General features: G+C 55.8%; 1 protein-coding gene across 2 annotated transcripts in view; it reads left to right on the top strand.

Moving 5' to 3' along the window:
- Positions 1 to 10,954, top strand: part of LOC146813558 (erythroid membrane-associated protein-like) — a 322,998-nt gene extending 312,044 nt beyond the window's left edge. For both annotated transcript variants that reach the window (XM_085620339.1, XM_085620338.1), the window contains one exon: positions 10,455 to 10,954. In XM_085620339.1, the coding sequence (XP_085476465.1) occupies positions 10,455 to 10,954 (500 nt within the window). The remainder of the gene's footprint in view (positions 1 to 10,454) is intronic.
- Positions 10,955 to 12,972: the final 2,018 nt, after the last annotated feature.

Below are 12,972 nucleotides of genomic sequence, written 5' to 3'. Positions count from 1 at the left end.
CGGGAGACGGGGTACAGGTGCTTTTCGTGGGTTATGCCTGGTGGGCCGGAGCTCGGGCCCTGTCGTGCGGGGAGGGAGCAAGCCCTTCGTGTGGCCTGTCCAACACTCAGGCACCCCCAGTTCTTTATTCTGTTTCCGAAGTTCTATCTCCGCTAGTTGGCGCTCGTGCTCGAGCGTTATTTTTTTCTCCTCCAGCTCTCTCTGTCTCTGCTTCTCTTCTCATTCTTCTCGGAGCCGCATATGCTCGAGGTTGAGTTTCTGTTCAGCTAACTTGAGTTCCCCATCCATCTTGAGTCGTGCCATTTCCAACTCGTGCAATCTGGTTCTTTCTCTTTCTCGGATCTCCTCCTGCGAGAGGCCCGTTCCCCGCTCCTCGGGAGCCGTGGCGTTCCCCTCTGGTGTGATGCTGCTTTGGTCGGAGGGTCCGGCGACCCCAGTTTCTGTCCACGAATCTAGGGCGTGCTTTAGATCATCCTTGGTACTCAGGCCGGTGGTAGCAATGCCAAGTTCTATGCAGAATTGTCTCAGTTCGCGGTGGTTGTATTCTTCCAACTTATCCATTTGGAATTTCTCGGTGGAGCTGCTATCTTTGGCTGACATCGTGTTTTTGTCGTGGGGTGAGCTACTCTCTGTACGATTACGCGTGGATTCGGATCGCGCCGCTGGCCACCAATGTTAGAAAGGATAGCCGGACCGGGAGGGTCGGCCGGGGTCAGGAGGAGAGGTCTCCGGGGAGAGCCGTCTCCAGCGATCGTACAGACAAGTAACTTACCCCCCCACAGACAGATACCACACACGGATAAGGTTCAGAGTTCTTTATAAGCACTTCTTAAGGTACGGTTGAATGGTACAAGGAGGTCTGGACTCAGGGGTCCCCTCGATTCAAGTCTCTCAAAGCAGGGTAAGGGGTAGCGGGACAGTCTGTCTACCAGTCAGGTAGTTTGGATGAGATGATGTTTAGCTCACAATCCTCGAGCTTAGTTGGTACGGCCCGCGGCAGCGCCAGCAGGTCCCGGAAAGATGGTCGATGTACGGTCCGCGGCAGCGCCAGCAGGTCCCGGTGAGGATGGTCGTTACAACGGGCCGCGGCAGTGCCAGCAGGTCCCGGGAAGATGGTCGATGTACGGTCCGCGGCAGCGCCAGCAGGTCCCGGTGAGGATGGTCGTTACAACGGGCCGCGGCAGCGCCAGCAGGTCCCGACGAGGATGGATGTTGTAGAAGGCCGCGGCAGCGCCAGCAGGCAGGACGATGGTTCACAAGAGCGGGCTACGGCGGCGCCAGTAGTCCGTCAAGGCTGAGTTCTCTCGGTGTCTCTCGACTCCAGGATACAACTGCCTTCCTGCTCCGGAGTTGCCCCAGTTATAGGGCAGGCGCTCTTTGATGTCCGGACCCTCGCACTTGGAGGTCGGAGGGCCCGGGATGAAGGTGTCCAGACAACCAGCAGGGGGTGGAGCCCGCGCCTGGGGGAGCTGGAGGCGATCGGCACCTGGCGGGGGAAGAGCTCTTGACACTTCGTCCTCCCATTGACCTGCCAAGTGGTCCGCTCACCTCCCGGGTGGATGGTGGTGCCGGGATGTCGGGGCCGGCCAGGCCCGGGGTTAGGGTCGGGGCGAGGCCACGCGGCCTCGTGGTGCAGGGCCCAAGATGGCGGCTTGAACCGGCCGGGGGAGCCGGTGGGGCTGGGCCCCGTGATGAGTAGAGGTCCGAGGGCAGAAGATCCGTCGGGAGACGGGGTACAGGTGCTTTTCGTGGGTTATGCCTGGTGGGCCGGAGCTCGGGCCCTGTCGTGCGGGGAGGGAGCAAGCCCTTCGTGTGGCCTGTCCAACACTCAGGCACCCCCAGTTCTTTATTCTGTTTCCGAAGTTCTATCTCCGCTAGTTGGCGCTCGTGCTCGAGCGTTATTTTTTTCTCCTCCAGCTCTCTCTGTCTCTGCTTCTCTTCTCGTTCTTCTCGGAGCCGCATATGCTCGAGGTTGAGTTTCTGTTCAGCTAACTTGAGTTCCCCATCCATCTTGAGTCGTGCCATTTCCAACTCGTGCAATCTGGTTCTTTCTCTTTCTCGGATCTCCTCCTGCGAGAGGCCCGTTCCCCGCTCCTCGGGAGCCGTGGCGTTCCCCTCTGGTGTGATGCTGCTTTGGTCGGAGGGTCCGGCGACCCCAGTTTCTGTCCACGACTCTAGGGCGTGCTTTAGATCATCCTTGGTACTCAGGCCGGTGGTAGCAATGCCAAGTTCTATGCAGAATTGTCTCAGTTCGCGGTGGTTGTATTCTTCCAACTTATCCATTTGGAATTTCTCGGTGGAGCTGCTATCTTTGGCTGACATCGTGTTTTTGTCGTGGGGTGAGCTACTCTCTGTACGATTACGCGTTGATTCGGATCGCGCCGCTGGCCACCAATGTTAGAAAGGGTAGAAGGACCGGGAGGGTCGGCCGGGGTCAGGAGGAGATGCCTCCGGGGAGAGCCGTCTCCAGCGATCGTACAGACAAGTAACTTCCCCCCCCACAGACAGATACCACACACGGATAAGGTTCAGTGTTCTTTATAAGCACTTCTTAAGGTACGGTTGAATGGTACAAGGAGGTCTGGACTCAGGGGTCCCCTCGATTCAAGTCTCTCAATGCAGGGTAAGGGGGAACGGGACAGTCTGGTTACCAGTCAGGTAGTTCGGATGAGATGATGACTAGCTCAAAATCCTCGAGCTTGGTGGTTTAGTTGGTACGGGCCGCGGCAGCGCCAGCAGGTCCCGGTCGAGATGGTCGGTACACGGTCCGCGGCAGCGCCAGCAGGTCCCGGAAAGATGGTCGATGTACGGTCCGCGGCAGCGCCAGCAGGTCCCGGTGAGGATGGTCGTTACAACGGGCCGCGGCAGCGCCAGCAGGTCCCGACGAGGATGGATGTTGCAGAAGGCCGCGGCAGCGCCAGCAGGCAGGACGATGGTTCACAAGAGCGGGCTACGGCAGCGCCAGTAGTCCGTCAAGGCTGAGTTCTCTCGGTGTCTCTCGACTCCAGGATACAACTGCCTTCCTGCTCCGGAGTTGCCCCAGTTATAGGGCAGGCGCTCTTTGATGTCCGGACCCTCGCACTTGGAGGTCGGAGGGCCCGGGATGAAGGTGTCCAGACACCCAGCAGGGGGTGGAGCCAGCGCCTGGGGGAGCTGGAGGCGATCGGCACCTGGCGGGGGAAGAGCTCTTGACACTTCGTCCTCCCATTGACCTGCCAAGTGGTCCGCTCACCTCCCGGGTGGATGGTGGTGCCGGGATGTCGGGGCCGGTCAGGCCCGGGGTTAGGGTCGGGGCGAGGCCACGCGGCCTCGTGGTGCAGGGCCCAAGATGGCGGCTTGAACCGGCCGGGGAGCCGGTGGGGCTGGGCCCCGTGATGAGTAGAGGTCCGAGGGCAGAAGATCCGTCGGGAGACGGGGTACAGGTGCTTTTCGTGGGTTATGCCTGGTGGGCCGGAGCTCGGGCCCTGTCGTGCGGGGAGGGAGCAAGCCCTTCGTGTGGCCTGTCCAACAGAGGGTACATCAGCACCTGGGGAGGAGAACACACCTGGGACTGAGGGTACAACAGCACCTGGGAAGAGAGCACACCTGGGACTTGGGGTACATCAGCACCTGGGGAGGAGAGCACACCTGGGACTGAGGGTACATCCGCAGCTATGGAGGAGAGCACACCTGGGACTGAGGGTACATAAGCACCTGGGAGGAGAGCGCACCTGGGACTGTGGGTACAGCAGCACCTGGCAGGAGAACATACCTGGGACTGAGGGTACATTAGCACCTGGGGAGGAGAGCACACCTGGGACTGAGGGTACATCAGCACCTGGGGAGGAGAGCACACCTGGGACTGAGGGTACATCAGCACCTGGGGAGGAAAGCACACCTGGGACAGAGGGTAGATGAGCACCTGGGGAGGAGAGCACACCTGGGACTGAGGGTACATCAGCACCTGGGGAGGAAAGCATACCTGGGACTGAGGGTACATCACCACCTATGGAGGAGAGCACACCTGGGACTGAGGGTACCTCAGCACCTGGGAGGAGAGCACACCTGGGACTCAGGGTACATCAGCACCCGGGGAGGAGAGCACACCTGGGACTGAGGGTACCTCAGCACCTGGCAGGAGAGCACACCTGGGACTGAGGGTACATCAGCCCCTGGGTGCGAGAGCATACCTGGGACTGAGGGTACATCAGCCCCTCGGGAGGAGAGCACACCTGGGACTGAGGGTACATCAGCACCTGGGGACGAGAGCACACCTGGGACTGAGGGTACATCAGCACCTGGGAGGTGAGCACACCTGGGACTGAGGGTACATCAGCACCTGGGGAAGAGAGCACACCTGGGACTGAGGGTGCATCAGCACCTGGGGAGGAGACCATACCTGGGACTGAGGGTACATCAGCACCTGGGAGGAGAGCATACCTGGGAGTGAGGGTACATCAGCACCTGGGGAGGAGAACACACCTGGGACTGAGGGTACAACAGCACCTGGGAAGAGAGCACACCTGGGACTTGGGGTACATCAGCACCTGGGGAGGAGAGCACACCTGGGACTGAGGGTACATCCGCAGCTATGGAGGAGAGCACACCTGGGACTGAGGGTACATAAGCACCTGGGAGGAGAGCGCACCTGGGACTGTGGGTACAGCAGCACCTGGCAGGAGAACATACCTGGGACTGAGGGTACATTAGCACCTGGGGAGGAGAGCACACCTGGGACTGAGGGTACATCAGCACCTGGGGAGGAGAGCACACCTGGGACTGAGGGTACATCAGCACCTGGGGAGGAAAGCACACCTGGGACAGAGGGTAGATGAGCACCTGGGGAGGAGAGCACACCTGGGACTGAGGGTACATCAACACCTGGGGAGGAGAGCACACCTAGGACTGAGGGCACATCAGCACCTGGGGAGGAGACCATACCTGGGACTGAGGGTACATCAGCACCTGGGAGGAGAGCATACCTGGGAGTGAGGGTACATCAGCACCTGGGGAGGAGAACACACCGGGGACTGAGGGTACAACAGCACCTGAGAAGAGAGCACACCTGGGACTTGGGGGACATCAGCACCTGGGGAGGAGAACACACCGGGGACTGAGGGTACATTAGCACCTGGGGAGGAGAGCACACCTGGGACTGAAGGTACATCAGCAACTGTGGAGGAGAGCAAACCTGGGACTGAGGGTACATCAGCACCTGGGGAGGAAAGCACACCTGGGACAGAGGATAGATTAGCACCTGGGGAGGTGAGCACACCTGGGACTGAGGGTACATCAGCACCTGGGAGGAGAGCACACCTGGGACTGAGGGTACATTAGCACCTGGGGAGGAGAGCACACCTGGGACTGAGGGTACATCAGCACCTGGGAGGAGAGCACACCTAGGACTGAGGGTACATCAGAACCTGGAGAGGAGAGCACACCTGGGACTGAGGGTACATCAGCACCTGGGAGGAGAACACACCTTGGACTGAGGGTACATCAGCACCTGCGGACGAGAGAACACCTGGGACTGAGGGTACATCAGTACCTGGGGAGGAGAGCACATCTGGGACTTGGGGTACATCAGCACCTGGGAGGAGAGCACACCTTGGACTGAGGCTACATCAGCACCTTGGGAGGAGAGCACACATTGGGTTGAGGGTACATCAGCACCTGGGAGGAGAGCACATCTTGGACTGAGGCTACATCAGCACCTTGGGAGGAGAGCACACATTGGGCTGAGGGTACATCGGCACCTGGGAGGATAGCACACCTGGGACGGAGGGTACATCAGCACCTGGGGAGGAGAGAACACCTGGGACTGAGGGTACATCAGCACCTGGGTAGGAGACCATACCTGGGACTGAGGGTGCATCAGCACCTGGGAGGAGAGCATACCTGGGAGTGAGGGTACATCAGCACCTGAGGAGGAGAACACACCTGGGACTGAGGGTACAACAGCACCTGGGAAGAGAGCACACCTGGGACTTGGGGTACATCAGCACCTGGGGAGGAGAGCACACCTGGGACTGAGGGTACATCAGCACCTATGGAGGAGAGCACACCTGGGACTGAGGGTACATAAGCACCTGGGAGGAGAGCACACCTGGGACTGAGGGTACATCAGCACCTGGCAGGAGAACATACCTGGGACTGAGGGTACATCAGCACCTGGGGAGGAGAGCACACCTGGGAATGAGGGTACATCAGCACCTGGGGATGAGAGCTCACCTGGGACTGAGGGTACATCAGCACCTGGGGAGGAAAGCACACCTGGGGCAGAGGGTAGATTAGCACCTGGGGAGGAGAACACACCTGGGACTGAGGGTACATTAGCACCTAGGAGGAGAGCACACCTGGGACTGAGGGTACATCAGTACCTGGGGAGGAGAGCACACCTGGGACTGAGGGTACATCAGCACCTGGGAGGAGAGCACACCTTGGACTGAGGGTACATCAGCACCTGGGGACGAGAGCACACGTGGGACTGAGGGTACATCAGTACCTGGGGAGGAGAGCACATCTGGGACTTGGGGTACATCAGCACCTGGGAGGAGAGCACACCTTGGACTGAGGCTACATCAGCACCTTGGGAGGAGAGCAAACATTGGGTTGAGGGTACATCAGCACCTGGCAGGAGAGCACACCTGGGACTGAGGGTACATCAGCCCCTGGGGACGAAAGCATACCTGGGACTGAGGGTACATCACCACCTATGGAGGAGAGCACACCTGGGACTGAGGGTACCTCAGCACCTGGGAGGAGAGCACACCTGGGACTCAGGGTACATCAGCACCCGGGGAGGAGAGCACACCTGGGACTGAGGGTACCTCAGCACCTGGCAGGAGAGCACACCTGGGACTGAGGGTACATCAGCCCCTGGGTACGAGAGCATACCTGGGACTGAGGGTACATCAGCCCCTCGGGAGGAGAGCACACCTGGGACTGAGGGTACATCAGCACCTGGGGACGAGAGCACACCTGGGACTGAGGGTACATCAGCACCTGGGAGGTGAGCACACCTGGGACTGAGGGTACATCAGCACCTGGGGAAGAGAGCACACCTGGGACTGAGGGTGCATCAGCACCTGGGGAGGAGACCATACCTGGGACTGAGGGTACATCAGCACCTGGGAGGAGAGCATACCTGGGAGTGAGGGTACATCAGCACCTGGGGAGGAGAACACACCTGGGACTGAGGGTACAACAGCACCTGGGAAGAGAGCACACCTGGGACTTGGGGTACATCAGCACCTGGGGAGGAGAGCACACCTGGGACTGAGGGTACATCCGCAGCTATGGAGGAGAGCACACCTGGGACTGAGGGTACATAAGCACCTGGGAGGAGAGCGCACCTGGGACTGTGGGTACAGCAGCACCTGGCAGGAGAACATACCTGGGACTGAGGGTACATTAGCACCTGGGGAGGAGAGCACACCTGGGACTGAGGGTACATCAGCACCTGGGGAGGAGAGCACACCTGGGACTGAGGGTACATCAGCACCTGGGGAGGAAAGCACACCTGGGACAGAGGGTAGATGAGCACCTGGGGAGGAGAGCACACCTGGGACTGAGGGTACATCAGCACCTGGGGAGGAAAGCACACCTGGGACAGAGGGTATATTAGCACCTGGAGAGGAGAGCACACTTGTGTATGAGGGAATGTCATCACCTGGTAAGAGAGCATATCAGCACTGATTGAGAAGGGAAAATCTGTACCTTAGGAGAAAGGAACATCAGTGTCTTGGATGGAGGTCATATCAGCATCTTAGGTGAAGAAAGCATCATCCCCTGGGTTAGAGGGCACATCAGCTCCTGGGGTGGAGGTCACAGCAGCACATTGGCTTGAGGGCATATCAGTACCTGGAGCACGTGGGGACCAGTGTTAATGGGCACTTGAGCACTAGGGGTGTCTGGTACATCAGTTTGAGGGCAGGAGGCACATGGGTTGAAGGACACATCATTGTGTGAGTTAGAGGGCGCACCAGACGCAAGGAGATGAGCACAACATCCAGGAAGGAAGGAACATGGGCCCCTGGAGAGAAGGGAACATCAACAACAGAGCTGGAGGGCATATCAGCACCAGAGGTGAAGGGAGCTTCAGCACCAGGGTTGGAGGAAACATCAGCACCTGGGTGGAGGGAGCATCAGCACCTGCGTTGGAGAGAGCATCAGCACCTTAGGTGGAGGGAGCATCTGCACCCGGGGTGGAGGGAGCATCAGCACTTAGGTGGAGGGAACATCAACACCTGGGGTGGAAGGTGCATCAACACCAGGGTGGAAGGTGCATCAACACCAGGGTGGAAGGAGCATCGTCATCAGGGGTGAAGGGAGCATCTGTACCTTACGTGGAGGGAGCATCAGCACCTGTGATGGAGGGAGCCTCAGCACCTGGGGCGGAGGGAGCATCAACACCTGGGGTGGAGGGAGCATCAGCACCTGGGGTGGAGGGATCATCAGCAGCTGGGGTGGAGGGAGCATCAGCACCTGGGTTGGAGGGAACATCAGCTCCTGGGGCGGAGGGAGCATCAGCACCTGGGGTGGAGGGAGCATCAGCACCTGGGGCGGAGGGAGCATCAGCACCTGGGTTGGAGGGAGCATCAGCTCCTGGGGCGGAAGGAGCATCAGCACCCGGATGGATGGGGCATCAGCACCTGGGGTGGAGGGAGCATCAGCAACTGGGGTGGAGGGAGCATCAGCACCTGGGACGCAGGGAGCATCAGCACCTGGGGTGAAGGGAGCATCAGCACCTGGGTTGGAGGGAGCATCAGAGCATCAGCACCTTAGGTGGAGGGAGCATCATCACCCGTGGGGAGCATTAGTACCTGGGGTGGAGGAAGCATCATCACCCGTGGGGGAGCATTAGTACCCGGGGTGGAGGGAGCATCAGCACCTTAGGTGGAGGGAGCATCAGCACAAGTGATGGAGGGAGCATCAACACCTGTGGTGAAAGGAGAATTACCACCTGGGGTGGAGGGAGCATCAGCATCAGGGGTGGAGGGAGCATCAGCACTTAGGTGGAGGGTACATCACCACCTGGGGTGGAAGGTGCATCAACACCAGGGTGGAAGGAGCATCATCATCAGGGGTGGAGGGAGCATCAGCACCTGGGGTGGATGGAGCGTCAGGGGTGGAGGGAGATTCAGCACCTTAGGTGGAGGGAGCATCAGCACCTGGGTTGGAGGGAGCATCGGCCATTGTGCTGGAGGGCTCATCAATGCCAGGGTCTGAGGGCACATCCATGTCAGGGTCTGAGGGCTCATCAATGCCAGGGTCTTAGGGCTCATCAGTGCCAGGGTCTGAGCGCACATCCATGTCAGGGTCTGAGGGCATAATCATTGCCAGGGTTTGAGGGCACAACCACGCCAGGGTCTGTGCCAGGGTCATCAGTGACTGGTATGAAGGGCATATCAACCCCTTTAAGAGGTCACATCTAGACATGGGGTGGAGGGAACATTAGCACCAAGACTGGAGAGCACATCATTACCAGTGAAGAAGGGTGAACCAGTGGAAGGGTTGGAGCACTGTGTGTTGAGGGCAGAGCAGTGCATAGGTGGGACTTTGGGTGGGACAGTGGCTTGTCTGAGGTCACACAGGTTGTCAGTAACTCTCTCTGCAGTACTGGGGTCTCTGGGTGACAAATGCAAAAAGAACAATTGATGGACAGAATGCAGAGCAATGTCATACATTCACCCCAGAACAGAGATCTGGGTCTAAATCCATCCTTTTTCTGCTCACCATGCCATTCCAGTTTAGACCCACCCATATGCAAATCAGTCTTGACCCTGCGAGGAACAGTGACTTGTCTGAGGTCACACAGTGTGTGATTACCTCTCTCTACAGTGCTGGGTTCTCTGGGTGGGGCAGTGACTTGTCTGAGGACACACAGTGTGTCAGTAACCCTCGTTCATCTCTCTGCAGTGCTGGGGTCTCTGAGTGGGACAGTGTTGTATACTTGTGCTTCTCACAAGATGGCCACTTGTGGTAATTAGCCCTTCCTTTGTGTTCCCTATTTCCTAGCCTCCCAGAATACCTGTGTACATTCTATCTTGTGCTGTTTGACGGTTCCACTCTTGTCAGTTGATGGTCTGGTCAGCTGGCGAGGTGTGCACTCAGCTGTGTCCTACAATAAATCTACATGTAACCAACCAGAAGTGTATTGAGATCTACTTACAACAGACAGTGACTTGTCTAAGGTCACACAGTGTGTCATTGACCCTCTCTCATCTCTCTGCAATGCTGGGGTCTCTGAGGGTGGGACAGTTACTTGTCTGAGGTCATACAGTCTGTCATTGACCCTCTCTCATCTCTCTGCACTTCCGGGGTCTCTGAGGATGGGACAGGGACTTGTCTGAGGTCACACAATGTATCATTAACCCTCTCTCCTCTCTCTTCAGTGCTGCTGCCTCTGGGCTGGACAGTGACTTGTCTGAGGTCACACAGTGTGTCATTAACCCTCTCTCCTCTCTCTGCAGCGCTGGTGACTCTGGATCCAGACACGGCTCATGAATATCTGACCCTGTCTGAGGACGGGAGACGTGTGACACGGACAGACAGACGGCAGCCCCGGCCGGACAATCCCAAAAGAATCAGTTGCGGTCCCAGTGTGCTGGGGCGGGAGGGGTTCACCTCAGGGCGGCATTACTGGGAGGTGCAGCAGCTGCAGGGGTGGGTGGATGTGGGGGTCACAGGAGAGGCTCTGAGAGGGGTGTGTGTAACTGTAAACTTCCCTGATTGCAGGGCTTCGGCTGTGCCTAATTATGGTCGGTACTGGTATCTCACCTTCTCTCCCGACCCCCTGTCCCCCCGCCCGCTCCCCCAGAAGCTGGGGCTCTACCTGGACTATGAGGGGGGGCTGGTCTCCTTGTACAACGCAGACACCTTGAAGCATTTTTGCACCTTCAAGTGGAACTACACCGGGGGGGTGCACCCCTACTTCGAGCTCAGGGCTCAGACAGAGCTGCGCCTTGTGTAACAGAGCCCCCCTCGCGCCCCTCAGCCCCCCCCCCTCCACACGTCTGCAACAGTGCAGAGGCAGACAGGAGCCCTCTTTGATTTCCTGGTATTAACCCCCCTTAACTGGTGGCTGCCCCCCTATTTCTTCCACTGCCCCGGGACAGACCCCACCCCCCCTTGGGGGTTCCACAACTACTTTCACCTGGGGGGTGCAGCGCTGCCATGTTATTCCGCATTACCATGTGGACACACTGTAAAGTGTAAATCCTTGAATTAAATCACGAAATAAATCTCAAGTAGACTGAAGTAAATAAGGGGAAATCAACACAGCACTGGAGTGCGTCCTCCCTATCTGAAGTACGAACGGCAACTGTCCACTGACACCGTTCATCCTTCAGAAAGAAGGTTAGACGCAGGGGAATGCATCTTCGAGAGATGCCCATTTGAATAACATCAGACAGCATGCGCGTGTAACCTCACCACGCGCATGCAAGTTACAAGCCACGAGCTCTACAAGCAACATAAACTCATTACACATATAAACACATGTGAAGTATATTACATCACCCTTCTCCTTTCACAAATAAAACAAAATTGAAGTTAATGAAAATAAAAATCTTTGTATCTTGAAGAAAACGTACAGTTGCGAACAGGTCTTGATGAACCATGTACAGCAGAATTATCATTAACAACAACTTGAGTTCCAGCAGAAAATGATGATCTTGGAGTGCGATCTCCTGTATCATCATTGCTGACTGACCTTGAAGAGTCTGGTGATGTAGAGCCAAAGTATGAAAAATGTAAATCATCAATAAAAACATTTTTTTTTCACAATTTCATTTGCTTGATGTGAAGTTAATTTAATTAATATTCTCTTACTCCACCAACCTTTCTGGCCAAGAAATACAGAACCTTTAGACACTTTTAACACTTGTACAAGAAGAGACAGTTTCGAAAGACCCTTCTTAACTTTGTTGGGAGACTTGATCATCACCCAGTCTCCAATCGTAAACTCATTTGCATAATTGCAACTTCTGCTATCAAAGTTTTTCTTTTGTATAGCTTGTTGAACTGCAACTTTTTTAATCATGTTCTTCTTGTCTTTGCAAGCCAAGCATGAATTATCATTCTTCAACAATGTTCTAATCCATGATGGACAAAGGGTACCATTAGGATCTCTCTTCTTGAGTAGTCTAAATGGTGAGACCCCAGTTGACGAATGAGGAATTGTAAGATATGACCAAATCTTTTTTTTTTAAAACATATCCACAGGTACACTAGTAGCTAAAGCTGATTGTATACCCTCTTTTATAAATCTATTCATTCTTTCAACTAAACCATTGGCTGACGGGGAATACAATGCCACCTTTAAATGTTTAATAGCATGAGATATCAAATAATTTTCCATCACGTTTGAGGTAAAGTGAGAACCATTGTCTGTGACTAACTCTCTCGGAAATGCTTCAGAAAGGAATATTCTAGAAAGGAAGTTAACCACAGACAATGTGCATGGAGCAGAACAAAATTCAATCTCCACCCATTTTGAATAGTAATCTATTAATACTAAGATGTATTTTTTTTCATGAGAAAGCAAATCAAATGGGCCTGCAAAATCCAATGCTAATTTAGACCATGCTTCTTCTGGAACTGGAACATTATACAAAGGTGTCTTTACCGTTTTCCAATGTTTGTCAGATACTAGACAAGTTGCACATGAGTCTACCTACTTGGCAACATCTGCATCTAAACCAGGCCACCAAACATTTTCTTTCAACCTCCTTGAGGTTGCACCTATGCCCAGATGCCCCTCATGCGCTATTTCAAAAATTTTCTTTCGCAGGAAAGTTGGGGGAACTGCGAGATCACCACGCAAGATCAATCCTTCAACTAGAGCAAGTTCCTGATTGACTTGTGCAAATGATTTTAAGGGAGAGGGAAGTGAGCGTTCTTTAGGCCATCCTGACACAATCATGTTTTTTACTGCGACAAGAGTGGAATCTTCTTCAGACGCTCTCACCCAATCATCCTGTGTGACAT

Source organism: Triturus cristatus, chromosome 7 (assembly GCF_964204655.1).
Source record: "Triturus cristatus chromosome 7, aTriCri1.1, whole genome shotgun sequence".
In the NCBI taxonomy this organism is placed as follows: Eukaryota; Metazoa; Chordata; class Amphibia; order Caudata; family Salamandridae; genus Triturus; species Triturus cristatus.
The sequence above is the reverse complement of the archived record's forward strand: the minus strand, read 5'-3'. Positions and strand labels throughout refer to the sequence as shown.